The 23,313-nt window shown below is 51.1% G+C and overlaps 11 protein-coding genes across 11 annotated transcripts; 5 read left to right on the top strand and 6 right to left on the bottom strand.

Annotated features, from left to right (window-relative positions):
* Window positions 1–31: 31 nt before the first annotated feature.
* On the bottom strand, window positions 32–289 carry LRP88_00720 (uncharacterized protein; the record flags this gene model as incomplete). The annotated part of the gene is made up of 1 exon (XM_083237425.1): window positions 32–289. The coding sequence occupies one exon, from the start codon at window positions 287–289 to the stop codon at window positions 32–34; it is 258 nt and encodes an 85-aa protein (XP_083105930.1).
* Window positions 290–397: 108 nt separating this feature from the next.
* Window positions 398–1,312, bottom strand: LRP88_00719 (M20 family metallopeptidase; the record flags this gene model as incomplete). The annotated part of the gene is made up of 1 exon (XM_083237424.1): window positions 398–1,312. One exon carries the CDS (start codon window positions 1,310–1,312, stop codon window positions 398–400), a length of 915 nt encoding a protein of 304 aa, XP_083105929.1.
* Window positions 1,313–1,737: 425 nt separating this feature from the next.
* Window positions 1,738–3,336, bottom strand: LRP88_00718 (F-box protein; the record flags this gene model as incomplete). Its single annotated transcript, XM_083237423.1, has 1 exon — window positions 1,738–3,336. The coding sequence occupies one exon, from the start codon at window positions 3,334–3,336 to the stop codon at window positions 1,738–1,740; it is 1,599 nt and encodes a 532-aa protein (XP_083105928.1).
* Window positions 3,337–5,838: 2,502 nt separating this feature from the next.
* On the bottom strand, window positions 5,839–6,330 carry LRP88_00717 (uncharacterized protein; the record flags this gene model as incomplete). The annotated part of the gene is made up of 2 exons (XM_083237422.1): window positions 5,839–6,154; window positions 6,203–6,330. 2 exons carry the CDS (start codon window positions 6,328–6,330, stop codon window positions 5,839–5,841), a joined length of 444 nt encoding a protein of 147 aa, XP_083105927.1.
* Window positions 6,331–9,030: 2,700 nt separating this feature from the next.
* On the top strand, window positions 9,031–10,426 carry LRP88_00716 (uncharacterized protein; the record flags this gene model as incomplete). The annotated part of the gene is made up of 2 exons (XM_083237421.1): window positions 9,031–9,139; window positions 9,441–10,426. 2 exons carry the CDS (start codon window positions 9,031–9,033, stop codon window positions 10,424–10,426), a joined length of 1,095 nt encoding a protein of 364 aa, XP_083105926.1.
* A 464-nt stretch (window positions 10,427–10,890) lies between these two features.
* Window positions 10,891–11,910, top strand: LRP88_00715 (uncharacterized protein; the record flags this gene model as incomplete). Its single annotated transcript, XM_083237420.1, has 1 exon — window positions 10,891–11,910. One exon carries the CDS (start codon window positions 10,891–10,893, stop codon window positions 11,908–11,910), a length of 1,020 nt encoding a protein of 339 aa, XP_083105925.1.
* Window positions 11,911–12,486: 576 nt separating this feature from the next.
* Window positions 12,487–13,468, top strand: LRP88_00714 (Alpha/Beta hydrolase protein; the record flags this gene model as incomplete). Its single annotated transcript, XM_083237419.1, has 2 exons — window positions 12,487–12,642; window positions 12,695–13,468. 2 exons carry the CDS (start codon window positions 12,487–12,489, stop codon window positions 13,466–13,468), a joined length of 930 nt encoding a protein of 309 aa, XP_083105924.1.
* A 2,467-nt stretch (window positions 13,469–15,935) lies between these two features.
* LRP88_00713 (luciferase-like domain-containing protein) lies at window positions 15,936–17,463 on the bottom strand (the record flags this gene model as incomplete). The annotated part of the gene is made up of 3 exons (XM_083237418.1): window positions 15,936–16,769; window positions 16,878–17,201; window positions 17,251–17,463. 3 exons carry the CDS (start codon window positions 17,461–17,463, stop codon window positions 15,936–15,938), a joined length of 1,371 nt encoding a protein of 456 aa, XP_083105923.1.
* A 961-nt stretch (window positions 17,464–18,424) lies between these two features.
* LRP88_00712 (acyl-CoA dehydrogenase/oxidase) lies at window positions 18,425–19,858 on the top strand (the record flags this gene model as incomplete). The annotated part of the gene is made up of 4 exons (XM_083237417.1): window positions 18,425–18,720; window positions 18,771–19,244; window positions 19,296–19,404; window positions 19,454–19,858. The coding sequence occupies 4 exons, from the start codon at window positions 18,425–18,427 to the stop codon at window positions 19,856–19,858; spliced, it is 1,284 nt and encodes a 427-aa protein (XP_083105922.1).
* Window positions 19,859–20,085: 227 nt separating this feature from the next.
* Window positions 20,086–21,747, bottom strand: LRP88_00711 (Zn(II)2Cys6 transcription factor domain-containing protein; the record flags this gene model as incomplete). The annotated part of the gene is made up of 4 exons (XM_083237416.1): window positions 20,086–20,859; window positions 20,909–21,043; window positions 21,091–21,624; window positions 21,691–21,747. 4 exons carry the CDS (start codon window positions 21,745–21,747, stop codon window positions 20,086–20,088), a joined length of 1,500 nt encoding a protein of 499 aa, XP_083105921.1.
* An 803-nt stretch (window positions 21,748–22,550) lies between these two features.
* On the top strand, window positions 22,551–23,144 carry LRP88_00710 (uncharacterized protein; the record flags this gene model as incomplete). The annotated part of the gene is made up of 1 exon (XM_083237415.1): window positions 22,551–23,144. The coding sequence occupies one exon, from the start codon at window positions 22,551–22,553 to the stop codon at window positions 23,142–23,144; it is 594 nt and encodes a 197-aa protein (XP_083105920.1).
* Between the last annotated feature and the right edge of the window lie 169 nt (window positions 23,145–23,313).

Below are 23,313 nucleotides of genomic sequence, written 5' to 3'. Positions count from 1 at the left end.
TTCTCGAAGACTCGATGCGCTCGCTAACAGGCTATTTGTCAGTCTCAAAATCTCTCCTCGCCCCAGCTGCAACATTCTCCTCGATCAATACTCTAATCGCCAACATAGCCATCCCCTTGGCCGTCTTTATCGCCGCGGAATGAGCATCATCCGTGCTGGCCGCCTCGGCAAACTTGGGGCTATGGATGGCCACATTAGGATCTGAAGTGATGGCGAAAGCGCCGTGGAAACTGGGCACTAGATAAGATACATTGCCCATGTCTGTCGAGGCTGTTGCTGGCTCGGCCATGTTCAAGGCGACAGTTTGTCCAAGTCGTGCCATGTCTCGGACGTAGGTTTTGCAGAGTGTTTGGTTGACTCTCAGGTCCATGTACATTGGAGAACTAAAGAATGTTAGTCATAGGACAAGGTTGAACGTGAGACCGGGAACTTGCAAGATGTAGTTGATCTGACAACCTGTTGCAGCTGCACCAGCTTCCAAGCAAGCCTTGACTCTCTGGAGGAGCTTCTCCCCTCGTTCCATGGTTGGACTTCGCACGTTCCAGTGCATCCGAGTGTAGTCAGGAATGACGCCAGGGATTGTGCCACCATCTTCAATCACACCGTGGATACGTTCATCAGGATGAATCTGCTGTCGAAGAAGAGACACGTTGCTGTACGCAGCCACAGCTGCGTCAAGGGCATTCACACCATTCCAAGGTTCTCCGCCTGCATGTGCCGCATGGCCTCTGAATTCAACACGGAATTGGTGACTTGAGATTAATCTCAGGCCTGCTACCCCTGTGTCTGAGTCGATCAGTGATGCAGGTACCGCGTGTGCCATGATGGCGGCGGCGACGTCTTCGGGAGGATCAAAAGCACCGGCTTCTATCAGCTTGCCCTTGCCGCAACCGTTTTCCTCGGCTGGTGTTCCCAAGAGACGAAGACGGCCAGGGATCTTTAATGTTGCCAGAGCGTGAGCTGCACCAAGGAACGCGCCGACGGCTGCTGTAGCGATGAGATTATGACCACAGCCATGTCCAATACCTGGTAGAGCATCATATTCGGCGCAAAAGACGACTTGCCGTCCGCCAGAGCCGAGTGAAGCTTCGAAACTGGTCTTGAGACCGTAGGCGTGCTTTGTGACTTGGAAGCCGAGGTCTTGTAGGTATTTGGTGATGGTATCGTGGGCAAAGAATTCTTCGTATGCGGTTTCGGGATGGGAGTGGATGGCTTCATTGATCTGATGGTGTAGAGACGAGTCGAGGTCGTCCAGCCGGCTATTGATGAGTAGCCGGGCTTGCTCAGTGAGGCTATCCAGTCGTATCAACATGGTGATAGTTGATCGAATTCCAAGTCTCCAGAGAGGAAGGGTGCAATCAGGTGCTATTAGAAAGATGGTAGAGATGAATAGGGCTACTGAGTATGTTGAAAGATGAAATATCGCACCTCCGCTTCGAGTGGGGAAGCTTGATGAATCACTAGCCGAGGCGGCGAGTTCAGCTGAACAACAACCTTGTCCGAGTGGAGCGTTCACCATCTTGGCATTACTATTGTTTCCAGGTCTGCAGATGCCATTCTTCGAGTTTAAGGAGGGCTTATAGTTTGTCTTGTCTACATCGAATTGAGGTGTCTGGAGCATCTCGAGGTCCTCTTGCTAACGACTGCCGCTCTATCAACGGTTTCGTGCCCATTGGCTCAAGTCTGAGAACACACTCGGCCTTAATCTGCTTCTAAATCCCCTTTCTGTGCCCCCCTTCAAGTTCCTAATGTGTCCATGCGTGCTCTTCTAGCATCAACCGCAGAAATCATCGCTTCCAATGCTGCCTCATCTCTCGCCCTATCCTCGTCTGTGAGTTTTCTGCACTCATCTTGCCCATACTTCCTATGCCACTGCTCCTCTGTAACAGATTTCCGCTCATCTTCTCGACTCTTCCATATTTCATCATAGTCGGTGTACTCCTCCGCCCAGTATACATACTTGAGCATGTCTTCGCCATCCCCAGAAGCGCCTGTGCCGTATTTCTGTATGCCACTACCAGTTGTTCCTGGAGACGGATACTCAAATCGTCGAAAGCCCTGATGAGTAAAAGGTTGACTTGCAGCTTCTTGACTGCTCGCCATATGGAGTCTCTCATAGTAACTCGGATCGATAGCCTCGTTCGGGATATCATCCCAGTGCCCCTTTCCCATCTTAAAGACTCGTAAGTTGGTCATGGACTTTGCCCAATGTGAGAGTAGATGATGCCAACGAATGGTTCCATGGATGGCCTCAGCTACATGTCCTGAGCGCGGTGTCGCTGGCTTGACATAGTAGCCACTATTGGAGAAGGTATGCACTCTCCCATCAGAGCCTTGGAGCACAGTCTCGCTCTGATCCAACAGAATGCCCCTCCATTTGCTGGCTTGGAAAAGAATGGCGCAGCCATCGAGATAGAGCTTCTCTATACCCAGAGACCCAACCAATTCAACTTGCCACTCGTGGCTAAATGTATAGTTTCCGAGAGCGAGCACTTTGAGGTTGGGCATTCCGTCACCGGCGCCAACAAGTCGAAAATCCATCTTTGGGAACCAACCCCATGGTTTGTGGCAGTAGAGGGAGAGGACCCGAAGGTTTCCAGAAATCGAGGGTGTGAGCCAGGTATATGGGAGTGAGTCAAACATGTCGGACTGATCTGAACACTTGTTACTGGAGGACTGTGTGAGGCTCTTGGTATCGGTGGCGAGGTAAAGGCGGAGGTCAACGAGACATGGTGAGCCGATGATAGCTTGGAATGCCTCTGAATTGACAAGCTTACTATTTATGCTGTCCTCCAGGTTGGATATTGTAAGAATCTTGAGCTGAATAGGAGTAGGAGGGTCAATAGGAAGAGATGGGTGAGATTTCTCGCCAAATGGGTGGTCAAGCGAGATCCCTGCCAGATCTTGAAAGACACGCTCGATAACTGTTCTTCGGATGATCCGTGCCTCTTCTTGGACGGTACCAAATCGTAAGTGAAAGGCCTCAAGATTCCTGAACGAGGCGATATAAGGTAGCGCGTTTAGGAAATCCGAATAGGCTTGAACAGCCTCTATATCGTAGATGGTTCGTCTATCCAAATCTGGACCACTCCAAGTATCGCAAGTGACTTCTCGAACATTATTCCGAAGCCTTTCACACGTGGCAATTTGTACGAAGCGTTGTGGTTCATCGCGATAGGCCCGAAGTCGGAGGCTTCGAAACGCACCCGGCGTGGCGAGGAGACAGAAGGCGCGACTGACGCATCTTAGACGAAGAAGAAGATGCTTGGGGAAAAGTGCAAAGATTTCTAGTAATATTTCATCAGGAAGAGACATCAAGGCCATGTTGTGAGGCATGTTGAACTTGGATGAGGTTTTGAGTTTGTGATAGTGGTCAAATGAGGTGTTTATTGAGTAGAGTCGCACATGACTCGGAGAGACAATGGCTTGAGGCTAAAACCCCGTGATTACAAAGCCTGTAGAACAACCCAATACTGTCGTGAGATGAGCTGACCTACCTCTCTGCTTATTTCTATAAGCACTTAATCCGATTTGCCTTTATCATCGTGTCTTATGGGGTTGTTCAAAAAGCGTGCTTGGGGATAGTTAAGCGAGCGACCAAGCACGAGAAAAGACTCTCCGCTAATATTGGCTGTAAGGCGGAACTTGCAAGCTTATCAGGCGTGGATTATCCCAAAAAGGAACACAAATCAAGAATAAAATTACATCGGCGGCTAATGTGTCACTCATTTCACCGCTTGTTCGTCGATCACCCCGTGCTCTGGCTCGGGGGATAGATAAGCGCCGCAACTAAGGAGGCCAAACTACCCAAACACTAATTGATTAGAAGCTTCTTCCCTGGCTAAACATTTAAGGAATTTGGCCGTTAGATCACATCATGATCGGTGCGTAAACGGTACCGCAAAGCTGGGGTACCCTGTTACATCACATTTTGAGTTTCTCCAGGTTGAGTGCGTCACCTTTGTAAGCGGCCGTGGGCACTCAGCTGACGCGTGCGTGCCTCCCCGAGAAACGACTCGACTGGATAATTCTATTAGCCGGAGTAAGAGGATGGCATGTCATCAAATGCTCTGGGGAAGGGGTGCAGTCCGGCCGCGCATCAAGTCAGGGCCTCATCTCATGGTCGAATGCATGGGTGGAGGGCCTCAGGGGCGTAACTACGCCCCGTTAGGCCAAGTACATATTGAAACTTGGTGGAACTCGAATGCAGCTTGGTCATCCTGTCTGTAGTTCCGTCTTGGGTATACCTACCCCTAGGTAGGTATGAAGAGCGTAAGAAAGCGTAGCCTAGTACCCCTATGTCGTCTCAGAGTCTCTCATTATACTTCTATTTGCGAGTCAATCCGCCGAGTTCATAGTTATTGCTCAAGTAAAGGACAGGGTCTTAGGCACGATGTCCATAATCTTGGTCAAGCATTGAACACCACCACCACCGTTTTGGGCTACCAGAAAAAGACATGTCGTTTCGAGCCGGTTATTTCGGGTGGCGCAGGCTCGGGAAGATCTCGCTCATCCTTAGCCTTGGCCTCACAAGGATACACATCAGGTTGCCTGAATCCTTCCTTGCTTGGCAGCGGCGGGATCAGATCCTTCAGGCGCCAAAGTTACGCCCAGCTAAAGAGACCGAAGGGATTGTGCTTGAAGGACGAATCTGTTAAAGTAATGACATGGGTCAACGTAATGGGCGTCGAAATGGGAATATGTCGTGACGCGGCCTGGTGTTTGGAGAGTCTAGCTCTAGCTCTGATTTGCGGAGGTAAGAGATGAACATGTTAACCCCAATAGCTCATGGTGCTTCACCTGAAGTCGTTGTGTAGCAATGATCGATTAGCTGCTCGAAGGATTCCCGAAAATGTTCGGGTCGTGCTGGTGGGCGGCTCGGATATTGCCCTGAGGCGCTCAGCTGCTGACTGTGATCGTATGATACCTGTGTGTTGGCTGCACAGGCGCCAACAACAAGCTCCATGAAAGTCAGTCAAAAGAAAGCAAAGGAATACTGATCTGCGGTGATGAATACAGCTGATGCTTGAGCCCCTAGGCAGTCATCGAGGCATTGGCACATTTAAGCCAGTTACAAGTCCCCAAACCGCATGATCGTCTCGAGTCGCATCACTTTCTGCACGAATCGTCTACGACCAACATGAAATTCTGCCCAGCAGGGCTGACACTGAAAAAAGCTTTGGCCCTGAGTGATTTGATTTCCCTTCCTGCTTACCGGTGGAGCCCAACAGGTTCTTGGCAAAGGAATCCTCAGCTTCGGGATTGGTCCCGAGTTTTGCGAGAGATCCTGTCGCGAGATGTGGGAATTCTGAACCAAACTTGGGCTCCCTGTAAAGTTTCTGCCGTGGCATGCGTCCTTCTGCTTGCGACAATGTCTCGCTCAGACCTTGTGGTGACGACGACAGGCGGGATGTGGGGGACGGTTCGGGTTGTGGAAAACCCCCGGATGACGACGACAACTGCCGAAGACGTGGACATGAGGGGCGTTATTGACGTTAGTGTCTTTGTTTTCGGGGCTAGATTCTAAGAAGGGGCATCGTGAGATTGCAAGGGCTGGATAGAGTTTCTTGAGAGATGCGGTGAGGCCGAAGGGGGCATTTTGGGTATGATGATGTTTTTTGTTCGTTATCTAGACATATCTAATCATTCATTTGGGCATCGATTTACAGTGACATTGATGCCATAAACTCAGCTCTCTCCGGGGGTATCTTTGGACGATTTCCTTGGGCTCTTAAGTTCAATAGGTTTGGGTGATCGTGAATCCAGCCACGAAGACATGGCAAACAGGAAGATGGCGCTGTGAATGTTAGACAGGAAACATCAAGAATTCGTGTAGACTCACATAATTGCAGCTCGGCAAAGGGCAGTAGCCTTGATCAGTCGAATTCCAACCTTGCAGATGGGCTGGTGCACATCCAAGTCCTCATCCTCGTCGCAAGAAATGTCGCTCGCCATCAACACCACGACGATGCTCGAGACAAGCGGGCTGACAAAGAGGAACCAGAACCATGCGCGGAGGAGCTTTTCCTGCAGGGTGCTGGAGCGACCGTTTTCGACGGGCTCGGCGTTGAGGGCGGCTGGGGAGATGGAGGTGTAGATGAAGACGGCGATGATGCTGAGAACCTCCAGAGTGCTGACGACAGCGGCGAGGGTGCTGAGAGAGTCAGTAATGATCCAGACGTTTGCGGTTGATCAAACTTACAGGAACGTGGGCGCTTCATACAAGCCAATCTTGGTAAAGGGGATCCAAGACATGAGCATGCTGGCCACCCACGGCAGTGCCAAAGCCATGGGCAGTGTCTTCTTTGTGAATTGCGTAGCGCAGCCCATCTCGTCGTCGTTTTCGTGTGATGCAAGAGGTAAAAGTAAACCTTTTTCGAGCAGCAGCGGTGTCAAAGGGTCATTGTCTGGCGAGGGCCGCGTGTGGGCTTTTATCGGGGTGGGGAGCAGCAGCAGCCATCGCCGCGGCAGGATGCATGTCATATTATCGGCCGAGTTGGCCATGACGTCGGACTAGACAAGGACGTAATAACCTTGTCAGCTGGAGCAGGAAAAAAACGCCAATTCGTTAACATGCAGGGGCTTGTGGCTGTGTCGAGGTGAAAGAGTCCAGCGGAGGCTGTGGACTGGACAGACACTTCAAACCCAACAGAACGGGATGGGAAGAAACAGCAGATACGGGCATTTTAAAGTGCAACAAGAACGCTATCTTGGATAAAGCAATCACACGGGGCCCCGTAGAATGATGCGACAACTCCCACGTGCATTGGACGGCAAGCTGAGGGCCACCGCCAAGAAGAGCCGCTAGAGAGATTGATCAGAGCCGTGGGCCACATGCAAAAGGCCTGATCGAGGATTGGACGGGCTGAAATTGTATCCACTAGAGGAATATCTATGCATGTATCCAGTGTTTTTTTTTTTCCAACCACCCCAGCACAGATCGATAACCCCTAGAGATTGCTACCGTCCAAGTTGATAAGAATGAATGCGGATGATAAGAATGCTTTTGCTGGCTCGATATGGAAGCTCGTCACAAGACACAAGATCAAAACAAAAAAGAGGTCATTCCATTCCAACGAGGCTAAGCAATACGCAACGGGTAAGCCACCAACACCCCTTGAATTAAAACATCACCCGTGCCCACGCATACATATGCGCACGTCGTATACATTCCAATCAATCACTCTTTTCAAAATCTGCCATCCCGTCATCTGGATCCTTTCACCGTTTGCGATGCGTGGTACAATTAGTTCCGGGTGCTTGCGCCACTGCACATTCCCAGCTACCTGGTCCCTGAGTTGACTCGATGTTGAGCTGATCATAGTGCCCATTTTTTGTCTTTTTTTTTTTTTTTTTTTTTTTCGTATCCCATCGTATTTGAGCGCATTATTGACGCCCAGTGTCGACATCTCTGTAGAATGACCTCACTCGGCTTCAGCCCGACTCGGTCCTGCATCCGTAGGGGTCCCTGCCGGCGTAATCAGGCGCGCGCCTTGGATCGTCCCCGTACAGAAGCCAAGACGGCAGCAGAGCTTGGCAGCAGACTGACTGTCATCCCCGCTTGGGCCGAACCTGAAATAAACACGCGAGCGGCGTCTGGTTGGTGTTGAAGCTTGTTACCACCGACATCCGGTTCGGCGGCATTAGCTCAGCGGCATTTGCGTCAGGGGTTGAGTCCGCAGAATGAGCCTCCAAAAATACCTTGTGGCCTGGATGTAAACTTCAGAATGCATTTCGCCATGAAAAGGAGGGAGACAAGGCCTAAGTTGGCTATCAAGTTTAATTCTTGATCCGTAGATAAGAGACCTCGGCATGACGGTGTCGGTTCGGCTGCCGGCCATAGATTGACGTGAAAGTGCAGGGTAGTCAGTTTACCCCACGAAATAAGCGGCAACTGAGTTAAATTATGCACTTCAATGCAATGCATGAATACTTAGCTTGTTACTGGTGTACAGTAGTTTCTTTATGCCATTTAAGCAGATTTATAATTGTTCTGGATGAGGAAGGCGCTTAACCGTCGTATTTAGGAGATTATCCTCATTTTGTATCACTAATTCAATATTAGTAGGTAGTTAACCATCGTTCAATTTTATCTGGTAGCACAAGTAGCCATGGGTTTTTTTTGCTAGGATGCTGATCTCTCTACGGAGTCTTGAGCGACCCTCTTGACCCTATCATCCCATCCTTCGTATATATTGATGATGCATGGATATTCAGCCACAGGTTTATTTTTTCCACACAAAGGTCGTGCTGATTATGTCGGCTGACTGTAATTTTGTTGACTGTCAACCAGCAAAAAGTAGACAAATGCTCGTGTTAGGAGCTCCAGTACGCTTGTCTTTACTGGGTACATGACCAAACAGTCGTCGACTATGAAACTGGATGACGGTCAGGAGGTCTATGATTTATTGACCGAGGATTTCCTTCATTGGCTGGAATTGATGAGCTTGATGGGTATATTGATGGGTATAGAACGCTTTCGTTTGCTTAAATCGTTTCGAGATTAGCTGTAGGCACGCGTTTAAAACTCCTTTGTTAAACATGTCTTTTCTGACGTTGGGCAGATGACCAGAGCCCGGATCAGTCGACTTTTATGGTGGATGCGGTTCGTTTTGTTTAAACAAAAATTTCCGTCATCGATGAAGCACCTCTACAGCTATCAAGATGATGGCAAACCAAGTCCGAGGGGAACCCGGCATCGAGCTGGGCTAGACACCGAGATGGGAGCCGAGATCGGGATTAAACCGAGACAGTCATGGCATAGAGTAGAAACCCAGAAGAATCTTGATCAGTGTCCTCCACCTCTTTGTCTTGCGCACGTCAGAGATGAACGTCTACAAGGGAAAACCGGGCTGTCTAGCGGCCCTACTCCCTGCTCACAGCTCGGTGTCGTCGTCGGGTTCGGATCGGATCCTGACTCCGCAATCAAACTCCGCAGGATCCGCACAGGGTCAATATACTTAGCCTAACAACTACATATAAAGAAATCCGAGAGCCCACCTCGGTGTCGCAATTCTACACAGTAGCGCCATGGCCGAATCCGAGAACTCGCTAATACAGCCCCCGCCGATGCAGACCATCCCAGGCCGGCCTAGGAAGCGTATCGGGTTTCGAAAGTCTCGGAACGGCTGCCTACGATGTAAGAAGAGAAAGGTCAAGGCAGGTAGTCCTCATCTCTATCGGTGAAGCCTCGCCTCCTAACAGAGTGTCAGTGCGACGAAAAGGTCCCTTGTACATCCTGCGTCCGACACCGGATCCCCTGTAGCCTCGACGATGTGAGCCCCAAACAGCCGGGCAATGGCTGCTCCTCCGTCAATGACGACGCCAAGGCAAGTCACCAAGAGTATCTCTCGGCTTGTTTCCTTGACTGACATTGTCACAGACCTGCCCGCCTTCACAATCACCCTTAGGGGATAGTGGACCGCTGGCCTCTCCCACAGGGACGCCTCTCGTCCCATTCCCGTTTTTATCGGCGGATCCAACTGATGCACCCGAGTGCTGGCTTTCAAATGCCGAGCTCATCTTCCATTACACCAATGTGACCTGCCGCTCCATCCTCTCGGGACATGCCGTGACGACATACCAGGTCGTTATTCCGCGGGAGGGTCTTTCTCACCCCTACCTCATGCGCATGATCATGGCCCTTTCCTCGTTCCACTTGGCGTACCTGAACAAGGACAAGCGGCCGCACTATCTCGCCCTCGCCAACAAGCAGCAGAGCCTAGCCATTCGAGGCCTGCGCGGGACCCTTGGGCAGGCCGTCACTCGGCAAAACTGCCACGCTCTCTGGGTCTCATCCATATTCCTTGTTATCAGCAAGTTTGCATTCTCCCCCAACTGTGAGCACCATCAGGATAACTGCTGCTCTGCGCTGTTGAACCTGGTCGATATATTCTCTGTGATCAACGGCATGATGGCAATTATGCGCTCATCCCTCGATCTTATCCGAACCGGACCGTTGCAAGCCATCTTTAGTCAGCGGCGTGGCTTTCAATACGCCAGAGGTGATCTCCAGGAGTTGTTGCAAAGGGTATCCGACCTTGATGGAGTAGTCAAGTCTATGGGCCTTGACTCAGATCCGTTTGTCCAACTGGCCCTGACGTCCGCTCTCGAGCGCCTCATCAGCTGTATTACCGACCTTGATAAGTCTCCTGCCAGTGAGTCATGTTCTATGGACATCAAGATCCTCTTTATCTGGCCGTCCAAGGTTTCGCAGGCGTTCTTTGACTTGGTCAAGGCCCGTCATCCTCTGGCCGTCATCATCCTATCGCACTACTGTTGCTTGATTCGCTGGTCTTCGTCAGGATATTGGTTTTGCCGAGGCTGGGGACGCCCACTGGCGGATTGTATCATGAGCATACTTGAGGAGTCGGATTTGGCGCACTTGGCTGAGTGGTCGGTGAAGGTGATGAGTGGAGATGAATAGAGGACGTTTAATGAGCACTGTGGTATCTAGATGCAAGATCTGCTGGCAGGGGGGCCGATATGATGCTGCTGCTGATTGCAGTGGGGAAAGGAGGCCAACTAAGCCCCTGATGGTGGTCTGACTTACATGTTTAAGACAATAGCTCTAAACAAGGTTTGGCTGGCTTTACCGTAACGTTAGTTGATGCGAATGCTGTGAAACCAGATGCGGAGAGCGGACTTGAGCGGACTTGTGAGAGTGGGCTTGCGAGAGCATAACCTTTCTCGGCATTAGGTTTTAACGCTACCATGTGTTTATTATCGTGTTTGATATTGTGGCCGACAGAGACGTCATGGTGACAACAAGAGACCATAGCCTGAGCTTGTATAAGTACGAGCCTTCTGCCCGCCAAAGTGCCAGCCAACAATCACCACATCAATCCATCCAAATCACATCTTCTCACAATCAACTCTATTCTTTTCATCATGTCTCGATACGCCCAAGCTCACGCCAACCCTCAGGGACCCAACGACGCCCGTCCTACTGCCCTTCAAATCATCGAGGATGAGAACCTCACTGGCAAACTCATCGGGAAGAGCGTCTTCATCACCGGTGCGAATCAAGGCCTCGGTCTCGAGACAGCTCGCGCTCTCCACTCGGCTGGAGCCACCGTGTACATCGGGGCTAGAGACCGTGCCAAGGGCCAGCAGGCCATCGACGACATCCAGGCGTCGGATGCTAACGATGCGCCGCTGCATGTGGTTGAGATTTCTCTCGACTCATTTGACTCGGTCAGAAAGGCGGCCAAGGACCTCCTTGCCCAGAACGACAAGCTAAACCTCTTGATCCTTAACGCGGGAGTTATGTTCTCCCCGAAGGGCAAGACGGTGGATGGCTTTGAGACGCAGCTCGCCATTAATTATCTCGGCCACTTTCTCCTATTCCAGCTCCTTAAGCCTGCCCTCTTGGCCGCATCCACTCCCGAGTTCAACTCTCGCGTTATATCCCTTTCTTCAACGGGTCATCGCGCCGGAGGAATTCGCTTTGAAGATTTGAACTTTGACGAGCCGGACTCTTATGACCCGATGCTCGCATACGGCCAGGCTAAGACGGCCAATATTTACCTGGCCAACGAGATCGAACGGCGCTACGGTTCCCAAGGACTGCATGCTCTTTCTCTGCACCCCGGCGTCATCAATACGAACCTCGCAAAGTACATGACTCAAGAAATGAAGGACTTTATGGGAAACCATCCGGGCTTTCAGAAGCGGCTCAAGAGCGTCGCCCAAGGTGCCGCAACCACCGTCTATGCTGCGGTAAGCAAGGACTGGGAGGGCAAGGGTGGCAAGTACCTGTACGATTGTGCTGAGGCTGGCCCAGTACGCCCAGACTCGGATTACATGTCTGTCGACGACGGCTACGCTGAGTGGATTTACGACCAAGATAAGGCATCCAAGCTTTGGACAGAGTCTATCAAGCTAGTCGGCCTCGAGAAGGATGCTTGATTATGCGCATCATGTGGACAGCAACTAGGTAGTTAGAGTGAGAAATCGAACAGACCCAAGTCATTTCGCTCCAGCTAGGCGACGGTAACTTGATGTGGTAGAAAATCATGTCTGCACCTCAGAGGTTGGTTCTCGATAGGAATGGGGCGTTGAAGAAACCGTGCTCTGAATCCCACGCACAACCAACAGCACGGAGGCGAACCATGCCCACGTTTTATCATTTAACGTTACCTCATCTTTGTCATGTTCGTACCGAGATCGGGTACTCCCCAGTCCCTGTCTGATCCACACCAGACGCTCCCGTTGGCTCGGTTCCGGGCGCAATCTTATCTGATTATCACAAATAACGAACATCCCGTTATAATTACTCAAGCGAGCGGAACGACTTGTCCTGTTTGGGTAGGGAGTCGCGGGTTGCCAAGGGACGAGCTACTCTCCGCCAATACAACACCGTGATGCATGGGTCGACTATTATGCAATTCATGGGGGAGCGTGGCAGTGCTCGACATGTCATCCTGCAGGAGCTGCTGTCTTTAACCTTTCAACATTGTTTTGTATCAAAAAATCATCGGCATCATGACGCAGCTTCCTTTGGCTTTTGAGCACGCCAACGCTCACAACTCGTGTCAGTTTCTCTTTCCGACGCGGAGAGGGGATTACCTTGTTCAGGTTTCTTGGCCTCTTTGTTGGAGCGAGGAGCGGATCCCACCTGAGCATGACGCTGGGAAAAGCGTCTCCACAATGTGAGCAAAAGGCCTCACTCTACGGTTGAATACGCTAACAGATATTTAGCTACGTCGTTGATGGGAATGCTTACTTCTTTACAGCTACGGATATTGTCCGTCGTCTGGAGTTTACAAACCATACTAGGACTATCATTGTGGCTATTGGATATCCCAACAATACATGCGTCTTTGACAAACGCAGAACCGGAGATCTCACCATTCCATCTTCGGCTGGAACATACGATATTCCCCCTGGACCTGATGGAAAACCTAACCTGGGTCCGTTTGGAGGAGCAGATGATTTTCTAGATGTTATCCGGAGTGATATCGCGCCCTATGTCGATGAGACTTTGTTCCCGGATGCGCCGGTGAACTCAGGACCAAGGGCGCTCTTTGGGCATTCTTATGGCGGACTATTCACTCTAAACGCGCTCTTCACAAAGCCCGAGGCGTTTGACACGTTCATCGCTGCCAGTCCCTCCATCTGGTTCAACCACGAGTGCATCGTCCGAGAGCAAGAAGCCCGGTTCCACGAGCGCGAACCCCCCACGGGCAGAGCCCCGCGCCTGCTCGTCATGTTTGGCGGCGCCGAGCAGACCCTGATCCGCCAGCCCGGCGACTCTGACGAGACGTTTAACCGCAAGCAAAAGTGGGCTGCGGCGAGGAGGATGAAGGACAACGCGCTGGAGCTGGCAGCGAGGATGGAGGAGTCGCCCAACGTGCGGGGGGTTTGGAGGTGGGAGTTTGAGGGGGAGGATCATGGGGGTGCTGCGCCTTGTGCGTTGCAGAGAGGACTTGTGAGGTTTTTGTTGGATCAGAAGTTGGATTTGTAGAGTTGGTGTGAATACCAGTGAGAGGGAGACGGCCTCCAGGCTCCAGAACACTACCAGGTTTAACTGACTGATGGTTCTGTCTGTTGTAGTTGCAAGGAAGGTCTATCTAATATGAGAGATAACTTGAATGAAGATGGAAAAGCTGAATTTTTTATCACTGCTTTACCGGTTGGCAGATGATCCAGTTGAGGTGACCACAAGGCCACAAGAACGTTTCCTTTCCACTTCGCATCTCCCATCCACTTGCATCCGCACCGCAACTACGAAGGAGCGCCTCAACCTCCCCCGGCTCTCTTGTACGTAGTGAAGACACAATTCCATCCCAGATCAAGACCAAGGGTATAATTGGAATCAGCCATGTGAATATGAAGACGGATGGAGTTCTCCATTTCAAGGCGTAGTAGGGTGCTGACAGAATGACCCCGACTGGGAGAATGAGATCTGCTATAAAGCTCAAGGCAGTGCGGTCTTGGAGCTCAAATATAGCAAAGCCTTGCTTCCGTTCAACCGTGTCTTCCAGAATGCGGTGAGCCAAATCATCGTCGAAGTGATGGAATGCCAGGTTGAATAGACGAAAGACGTCGTGACCACCTTTGGACTGGGCAAGTCTGTCGGGAACCCGAGATGCATCCACGCTCTGGCCGTCATAAGTTATCCGTGGATTCTGGCTAGATATACGTGCCCAGGCGTCGATATTTGGGTGGATATCCGTCAGAACAAAGTCGACTCCTTCACGGTTGCTACTGCGTAGGTACGAGTTGACTTGTCGCTCTATAAGTGGTGACGGACCACCAGCTCCAGCGCAAAAGTCGACGAATCTCAGTGACGAGAGGGACGAATCCAGGTGCTGGATGAGCTTTGATGCTGCGATTTGGGCTGGCGATCGACTAGGAATGGGGAGATCCATGGACCATGTCTGGGCGAGAATAGCTTGGACTATCACACGCAGAGAGGATGGAAACCTAGCATGATGTGAGAAGTCTTGCAATTTCTAAAGACGGTTGATCCTGAAACTCACCATGGTTCGTCATCAATTTCAAATAGGTGCATGCGAGGTATGAGAGGAGCCATTGTGGATAGTAAAGCAGTATCAATAGCAAACTTGATCGATGAGATGTGTCATGAGTCTTATAGCTTACAAGAGGGCTCTTGGTCTCCATTTGAGCAATGAAACATCCGAGCTTGTGATGTCATGCTACAATGCAGAGCTGACCTTGACAGCCCATGTTGGGAAAACGGAGCGCCGCTTGTCTGCACCTTACTTCGCCTCCTGCTTACACGGCCCACATTGACGTATTCTCATATCGCAGTAGAAATGTCTATGGGCCAAGTGGAAATAGGCGGGCATAGAAACATTGGCTGCCTCTATGGCTATAATGGCATGCTCGAATTTGAATGTCCTGTTGGCTGAGGTAGCAAAAGTGACGACTCCAGTACAGAATTTGGCTTTCCAGTTATATTTGGTTTGGCTTATTGAACTTTGCTTGAAACTTTGTAAAGGGGAGTATCTCAGCTCGACAACCTGAAGTCACTATTTCGTAGATTATTTCCACCGATCTTCCACCACCTGAATCCTGTAGTTGTACTGTAATTTCTATACTTTACACTAGCCATCAAAACGCCCTATTGCCATCTATTCAAACACTTGGAACCGTTTTTATGTCATGTCATCAATCCGGACCAGAGAAACATTGCAATGAGAACACTGTGAACACCCAGGTGAACAGCTGGTCCTCCAAGCGTCTTTCCAAGCTCTCCCTTGGTTTCGATCCCATAGACTAGCCGAACTATAGCTCTGTGTGTAGGCCAACAGTGCCAAAACGCGAATGCAAGGGCCACGAGGCGTGATGTTTCGTCAAAAGGCCTGGTCAGAAAGACAAAGGCGATGAGGTTGGTGAAAAGGATGAGGCCGCCGTAGCATTGTAGGATAAGAGAGGCGGATGGTGTGAGAGGTGATAGTTGAGCTGCTGGTCGAAATATGAAGGTGAGGCCGGCAAAAGTTGAGATGATGTCGTGGATAAGAAAGGGTAACTTGGCTTGGGAGAGCATCATGAGAGGAGGTCAAAGTTGATGCAGCACTGAGAGGATAGGACGTAGTTTCTTCAACTCAATTACTCTTGGCGCATTAAATATACTAGATCACTCAAGAGTTCTCCGTGTCGATGTATCGTGTTGAGAGAATCCCTAATTGACACGCGGTTGGCTGGCGGCTGGTTATGCCCAGTGTAGTAATGGTCAACTGTCATCCTGACTCAGCCTCCATAGGATCGTCTATTAACCGACAGTTTTCGTACTCTACGCAGCGACGTACCCCACAAGGCTGAATCGTATATATTACGAGCTTACTAGTGTTCAGGGGCACCATGTTGAGTCGCACTAGGGTCGGCCCCGGTCAGGCACCGAGTATTGAGGCTGGCAAGGCAAATGCAACCTATTTGTGTTGTCATAAATCTGATTATAGAATATTTTACGCCTGATCCTTGGTCCAGTGATACTGTGCTGCCGGATGATCCGCTGGAGGCCTCGCAAGACCCTTCTTCCCGTACAGGTTCTCCCGATAGGTTCCCCCGTCCACAGCGTAGTCATCCCAAAAGAGACCTCGCTTCCTCAGCACAGGCAGCAAATCAGATATGACCTCTTCAAAAGTGGCCGGAAGGAGGGCGTAAGACAGGTTGAAGCCATCAATGTCAGCCTCGTCAATCCACCTTTCCATCTCGTCGGCGATACGTTCCGGTGTTCCGGCCACCGTGGCTCCCAGTCCGCCCACCTTGATGTGGTTTGCTACAGTGTGCTTTGTCCACTTTGGCACGCCAGGCAGAGACTTGGACCAAGACTCGACAGCTGAGCGGATCGCGTTGGATTCGACGTATCGAAGCTCTTCGTCGTCGCCGTACTGAGCAAGGTCGATACCTGTCCATCCACCAAACAAAGCCAGAGCTCCATCTTCAGAACCGTAGCTCACAAGCTCTTTGTATCTCGCATCTGCTTCTTCTTGCGACTTCCCAATGATGGGACAGAACATGGCCAAGAACTTGATGGATGCAGGATCACGGTTAAATTGCTCCTTTGCAAGGGCGCGGATCTCCGCCACGTTCTTGGCAACCACGGCAGGACTGTGTCCGGCCACAAAGATTGCCTCTGCGTGCTTGGCGGCAAAGTTCTTTCCTGCCTTAGAGGTGCCGGCCTGCAGGATGAGAGGAGTGCGCTGGGGGGATGGCTGGCAGATGTGAGGGCCTGGGACGTTGTAGTACTTTCCCTCGTGGTTGATGAGACGGACGAGAGAAGGATCAGTGTAGACTCCCTTTTCGCGGTCTAGTTTGACTGCATCGTCACGCCATGAGGATTGCCTGAGAGATCAGTTAAAATTCAATGATACTGAAAAGACGACTTACCAGAGCTTGTATGTGACATCGACGTATTCCTCAGCGATGGCATATCTCTCGTCGTGGCTAGGCTGCTCTGTGTGTCCCAAGTTCCTGGCAGCAGAGTCAAGGTAGCCAGTGACAATGTTCCAGCCAAGTCGTCCGCCTGTGAGGTGATCCACAGTGCTCAGACGGCGCGCAAGATGATATGGCTGCTCGTAAGTAGTCGCAACAGTTACACCAAAGCCAATGTTCTTTGTAGCAGCTGCCATAGCAGGCACGGTGGCCAATGGCTCATTGACCGGCCATTGAGCGCCAGAAATGATGGCAGGATCTGGGTTTCGAGGTCCTTTGTAGACATCATAAGATCCCTTTCATTGTCAGTTAAGCCAAGTATGAAAAAAGGTTGCTTTAACTCACGAGAACGTCGGCAATAAAGATGCCATGAAACTTTCCCTTTTCTAGCAACTGCGCAAGCTTCACCCAGTGACTGATGTTGTTAAAGTCCCAGGAGCGATCATCCGGGTGCCTCCAGAGACCTGGAGACTGATGGCCACTGCAAGACTCTACAAACGCATTGATGATGAGCTGCTTCTTGGGCTTTACAGCCGCAGCAGACGTTTCGGTTGACATGGTGTTTGTTGGTTCAGCTCAACGTGGATGCAGAGGTTGAAGAGAAGCTGCAGGAATAACCTCATAAAGCCAAGATGGAGGTGATTCTTACAGGCATGATAAGAGCTATTATCTAGAATTACGCAATTGAGGGGAAGCTCGAGTGCCGTCGGATTGTCGGGTCACCGGCTTGCACAATAGTGCTACCCTGATCGCGTGCTTGCTGGGGTGGGTCAGGTACGTCTTGGTTATCATGGGCTGATGGTGAGGGAGAATTCTTGGACGAAATAAACTCGGGGCTTTTAGCTAAGAATTCCTTGGGCTGGATATTATCTAAAATGGATACAACTATCAAGAAGGACAGTTGTGTTGACAGAGGATGGGTGGGTCGAGGCAAGCAAGAGGAGTTGCATCTGTCAACCCAACAACATGGCGCCGGCATAGTAACAGAAGTGCTATGAGATACATCAAGTCCCGCAATTACTGATAAGATCTTTCCATCTTTCACGAATACCGGGGTAGTCAACCATTACCGAACACTGCCGAATCTACCACTCACCATTTTAGCTCCATAAGACGTCAACTCTCACAACACCAATCACAACATCCCTCAAATGATAACATCAATTCACTCCTCTGAGAGAATTGTAGATCGTACGAGTTTTGCTGGAGCTGAGGTCTGCATCCCACGCGTACCTGACACCATCTGTAGATCAAGATTCGTCATGAACCAGCTGAATACTTGCTCACCTTGAAAGTGCCGAGGTCGATTGGAGCCGCGTGGATCCTGCATTTACGAATAACGAGATGCAGACCTCAAGAAACGCAATGCAATGCACGAACAGGTTGAAGTTGAATGGCTGATGGTTCCCCCCAACATCTATAAAGTTCTACAAGTCGAAGGTTGCCACCCGCATAGCTTTACCCATTCCCCTCACCGAAATAACCTCACCTAAACACTGCCCCCAACCTAACCCTACCCATGGCTACCCCTACCTTTGAGAGTACAGACCCTGCCGTCTACACCGAGTATGAGGCTCAGTGGTCGGATCTTCCCAAGGATGCTGAGGGCTGGATCAAGCGTGCCCAAGATGTTGCAGATGTGCTAGCCAAGGACGTTGTCGTCCGTGAGCAGGCCAACAAGTCTCCCAAGGCCGAGGTTTCTCTTTTGAAGCATTCCGGTCTGCTCAAGATTCTTGGTCCGGCCAAGTATGGTGGTGGCGAGCAACCTTGGAGTGTTGGGTTTAGGGCTGTTCGGGAGGTTGCCAAGAAGGATGGGTGAGAATACCTTTGCCTTTTAATTGATATTTATGCTGATATAACCACAGTTCGATTGGTATGCTCCTGGGCTATCATCTTGTCTGGGCAACTGCCGCCAACGTCGTCGGCAGCCCTGAGCAAGCTGATAGAACGCAAAAGCTCGTCATCACCAACAACTACTTTGTCGGAGGAGCCGTCAACCCCCGTGATAGCGATCTCAAGATCACTTCTGATGGTGACAAGATCGTCTTTAACGGTTTCAAGAATTTCAGCACCGGAGGCGTCATCTCAGATCTGACCGTTCTGGAGGGCGTCTACGGAGAAAAGGAAGAGCACATCTTTGCTGTCGTGCCTACACAGCAGGCCGGTATCCAGTTTAAGCATAACTGGGATAACATTGGTGTGCGGTTGACAGAGTCTGGAAGTGTCAACATCGAGAATGTGTCGGCTCCTTGGAGTGATGCTCTGGGGTGGGATGCTGAGGCTAAGAAGCCTGATCCTAACATTTTGGCTATTCCTTTTGCCAGCTTGCTTCTCCCTACGTGAGTCTATATCCAACTTAGAAAAAGACCCACTTACTAACTTTATGATAGTGTGCAGCTCAACTTTGCCAACCTGTACCTGGGCATCGCTGCTGGTGCTCTCGAGTACGCATCTCAGTACACCCTCAAGAGCACCCGAGCCTGGCCCTACGGCGGCGACGTAAGTGCTACGACTTCGAATCCACCGCCCATGCCTAACAAAGTCCCAGAACAAGGAAAAGGCCACTGATGAGTTCTACATCCTCTCTACCTACGGCAACTTCCTCGCCCACATCCGCGCAGCCGAAGCCCTGGCCGAAAAGGTAATCGCCAAAACCGACGAAATCTACGCCAAGTACTCCACCAACCGATCCCAAGTCACAGCCGAGCAGCGCGGCGAGTTTGCCGAATGGGTCGCCAGCCTCAAGGTGGTCACCACCGACACAGGGCTCAAAGTCACTGCTGGCGTGTTTGAGGTTACGGGTTCGAGGGCTACGGCTTCTAAAGCTGGGCTGGATCGGTTCTGGAGGGATCTTAGGACGCATACGCTGCATGATCCTGTTGCTTACAAGAATCGGGAGTTGGGGAGGTATCACTTGCTTGGGGAGTATCCTGAGCCTACGTGGTATACTTAGACAGACGCTTGGCTTACATGCACTTCACACCCCTTACTGTAGCGAATTGAAACCGTGTTTTATCCAGGGTCCAATCTATATACCCCCTGCCTGTTCACCCCGATGTACTCCTGATATATTCCTTTATTGCTCCCCAAGACCAATCCCAGTCATGATACATGATCGACATCAACCGCCCGCAGGCAGTATGTCACCGCCCCGCAGTGACTATCATCCAGACACCCATTCTATTGAACGCAGCACTGCTCTGGAGCCTGCTCAGGATTATGTGCCGCTTCACCTTCCTTGATCAACGCCAACTCCTGCTCCTGAGATTGGATCCTTGGTGCCAATCGCTCACGGAGCTCCGCAAACTTGCTCCTCCACCAGTATCCCATCGTCAGCCACTTGGTCACCGTCCAGTCTTCTTGGTACTCGGAGAGCAGTGCTTCCAGCTGCCCCTTCATGATGGGCTCGTCTGTTGCCGCCCATGCGATTGCGAGAGTCAAGGGCACGTGGCTTGCTCCAAGTGGTCGGTACTGGCTAATGTTGTGGGCCATGGTGATGACCTCGCTGCAGAACAAAGCACCCTCTGAAACCAGCGACAAGCTGTATGGGTCAAATGCCTGCATAAGGTGGTTGATTATAATAATGATGCAAAGCAACACCGAGTATGCCGAGTAATAAGACCTCGAGAGCCGTAGCTGCATAACCGTGGGCGAGGACCCAGGAGGCAAGCTGACAGCCTGAACGATGTGCGACATCTTCTCCATGTCCAGGCGCAGTCGGTGATAGGCGCATGTTATCTCCATCCGGTGCAGCTCCGGCTGGTTTATAAAGTCTGGGATCATGCCTAGGTTGCGCATGCGGAGACTTGGTATCCCTCCCGAGTTTTCTCTGACGTTTCGTGCTTGGGCGCCTTCTGCGGTACTCGTCGGGGGGTTGGATCTTCGAAAGTTGTCGAGCATGTCCCAGAACCATTTGTCTAGTCTTACTTTGGGGTTTGTGATGCTTTCTATAATCTGTGGGACCCGTTAGTTAAATGATCGAATAGGGGGGACTGAAACATACCACTGGCACACAAAATGTCAAGACCATCTCCGTCTCGAAACCGGCCTTCCAATTCTCTTGAGCCGCAGCCCGAAGGAGATATGCCAAGCCTTCTCCATGGCTCGTGTGCTGATCATCTTCCCTGCCGAGCCAGCCCTGAGACGCGTTAGCCAAGGAACCGTAGGGCTGAAGGGGACACCCACCTGGCAGATCATGATGAGGTAGACGGCGCACATGGTCTCTGGGGTTCGGGCCTTGCGGGGATCGCTAAGGACCACTCGCAGGGACTTGAGTGCGCGCACATACTTTGTAAGGGCGTCTACCGACTGGTGGCCCTGTGGTCTGTGGAGGGTGGAAAACGTGGTGGCCAAGGCATCTGCAGACGTATCCAGGGCCTCGTTACGACCAAGGCGAGCGGGGATGTGACGTAGAAAGTCTCCGTAGCAGGTAATGTCGTACCGCAGGTCGGTGATCTCCAGGCGTGATATCAGAGTGTTGGTAATAGTGTTTGTCGGGCTGCTGGGCGTCCGGACCAGAGCCTGGAAGCTCAAAGGGGACGAAGAACTCTGGGAGCTGCTACTGGACGTGTCCTCATCTGTGTCGACGATCTGTGGACTTCCGCTGTCTGAGCCGATCTCGAGCGTCTGGACCTTGAACTTGTATCGCTGCTTTCCCGAGCCGATGCAGGGGATGTTGAGCCTCGCGCATCTCGAGCATGCGGGCTTTGCCTGGTCGCACTATAGATCGACGGGTTAGAAAGAATCAAAGTCGTCATGAAGTTTTACTCTGCTTGGCTGACGAACCTTTTTCTTCTGTTTCCTGCAGGCATCGCAGCCCTTGCCAGACGGAACACCCGGCATTGTCTGGGCGCTCGGTATTACCCAAAGAAGAAGCGAGTGATCTTCTGTGGAGGCGTAAAAGAATACAGTAATGACTTCTCTCTTGGAGGGAAGGGGAGAGCGGAGTGTTGAAGGATATGCCGCTTTTTTGGGGTGACTTTTGAAGCCCCGCTCCCTCCACGTCGTGAGAGGCTATCCGCGACAAGGATTTGTCCCAACCAAGCTTCTCAGGTGTGCCTTGGCAGACGAGCGATGGATCTGACAGAGTGGGAATGTGATTGGACAGCGCCTGGTTGCTCCAAGTTTGGAATAGTGCTGCTGTGGTCGCAAGATGAGCAGAGAGAGTGGGAAATGGACGCACTTTTGAATGCCGCTGACTGACCCCGAATGCCCATTCTGTTTCGTGGGCATTGCTCCATGGGTTTAAAGCATGCTGACATGTGCCGTAGCGAATCAGCGACCTCTCGTACTCCGTATAAAGGTCGAGCTGCCTGATCGAGTTTGGCACAGCACACCATAAATTGTTCTGTTGATCGACGAGGCCCACGTAATCGCCACTCGCTCAGCCTTGTGCGACGGGTCGGGTCGCCACTAACCAGGGGGGCAGTGCTGGCGCATCGTTTGGTGTGAATTGAGGAGGATCGCCGGTCGGGGTCAGCCTTATCGTTTTGGTGATGCCACGAATAGCATCTTGTAGATGGGGGTTTATGAAGAGTATATAATTATCTGAAGGTCTCGGCCTTGCTCTCATTTCTTTTGGTAGACATTGCGTTAAAGAAACAACTTCAACGACAGCCAACCATTCACTCACACTCATCGCAACCATGAGAGATCTCCTCAATAAGTTCCTGTACGGCTCTTCACTCTCGGAAGCTGCCAATGATGGATCCCGTACACTGTCAATTCGACCTTCCCCTGAGGACCACAATCTATTCTTGGTCATCCCAGAGGGAGCGCCCAAAGAAGCACCTCCGCTATACACAATCGCCAAGCGCGACGACAAGCCCAACTTCGTTGCCTACCGAGGTCCCCCGATCCCCGAAAACATTATCGGCACTGCAACTATCCACTTTTCAACTACAACCATTGACCTGTCTGTGTTTAACCAGCACATGGTGGTCAAGAATAGCCTATCGGGGAATTGGTCCTTTGAGACACCCCACATGGGCAAGTTCAAGTGGAAGGTGAACCAGATGACGGGTAGTTCGTATGAGCTCTATGACCGGGCGGAACGTAAGCTTGCCAAGTACGGAAGCGCGGGCATTACAAGACCAATGGAGAAACAGGTCTCGGTATTTGTACCGTGCGACGACTTTTTCACCGCCACAATTATCCTATCGATAATGGCGTGCAAGGAGTTGGATAAGATTAACGAAAAGGTGGCAGGGAAGCTGATCAACGGGCTTGTGGGGATGTGAGGATGAAGTTCATTGGGAGCGTCGGCGCAAGGAGTTGAAGCGTTTGAGTTTTTAGAATGCTCACGTCAGATTAGAATGCACTTTGAGTTTTAAATATGCACAGTGAATGGCGATCTACAGTTGTGCCGAGGAATTGCGGTCAAGTTGTTGGGGTAATGATTCAGAAGCT

This window comes from Fusarium phalaenopsidis (genome assembly GCF_050370095.1).
Source record: "Fusarium phalaenopsidis strain FUZ10S chromosome Unknown contig_32278, whole genome shotgun sequence".
In the NCBI taxonomy this organism is placed as follows: Eukaryota; Fungi; Ascomycota; class Sordariomycetes; order Hypocreales; family Nectriaceae; genus Fusarium; species Fusarium phalaenopsidis.
This window is presented reverse-complemented; position numbering and strand designations above follow the sequence as displayed.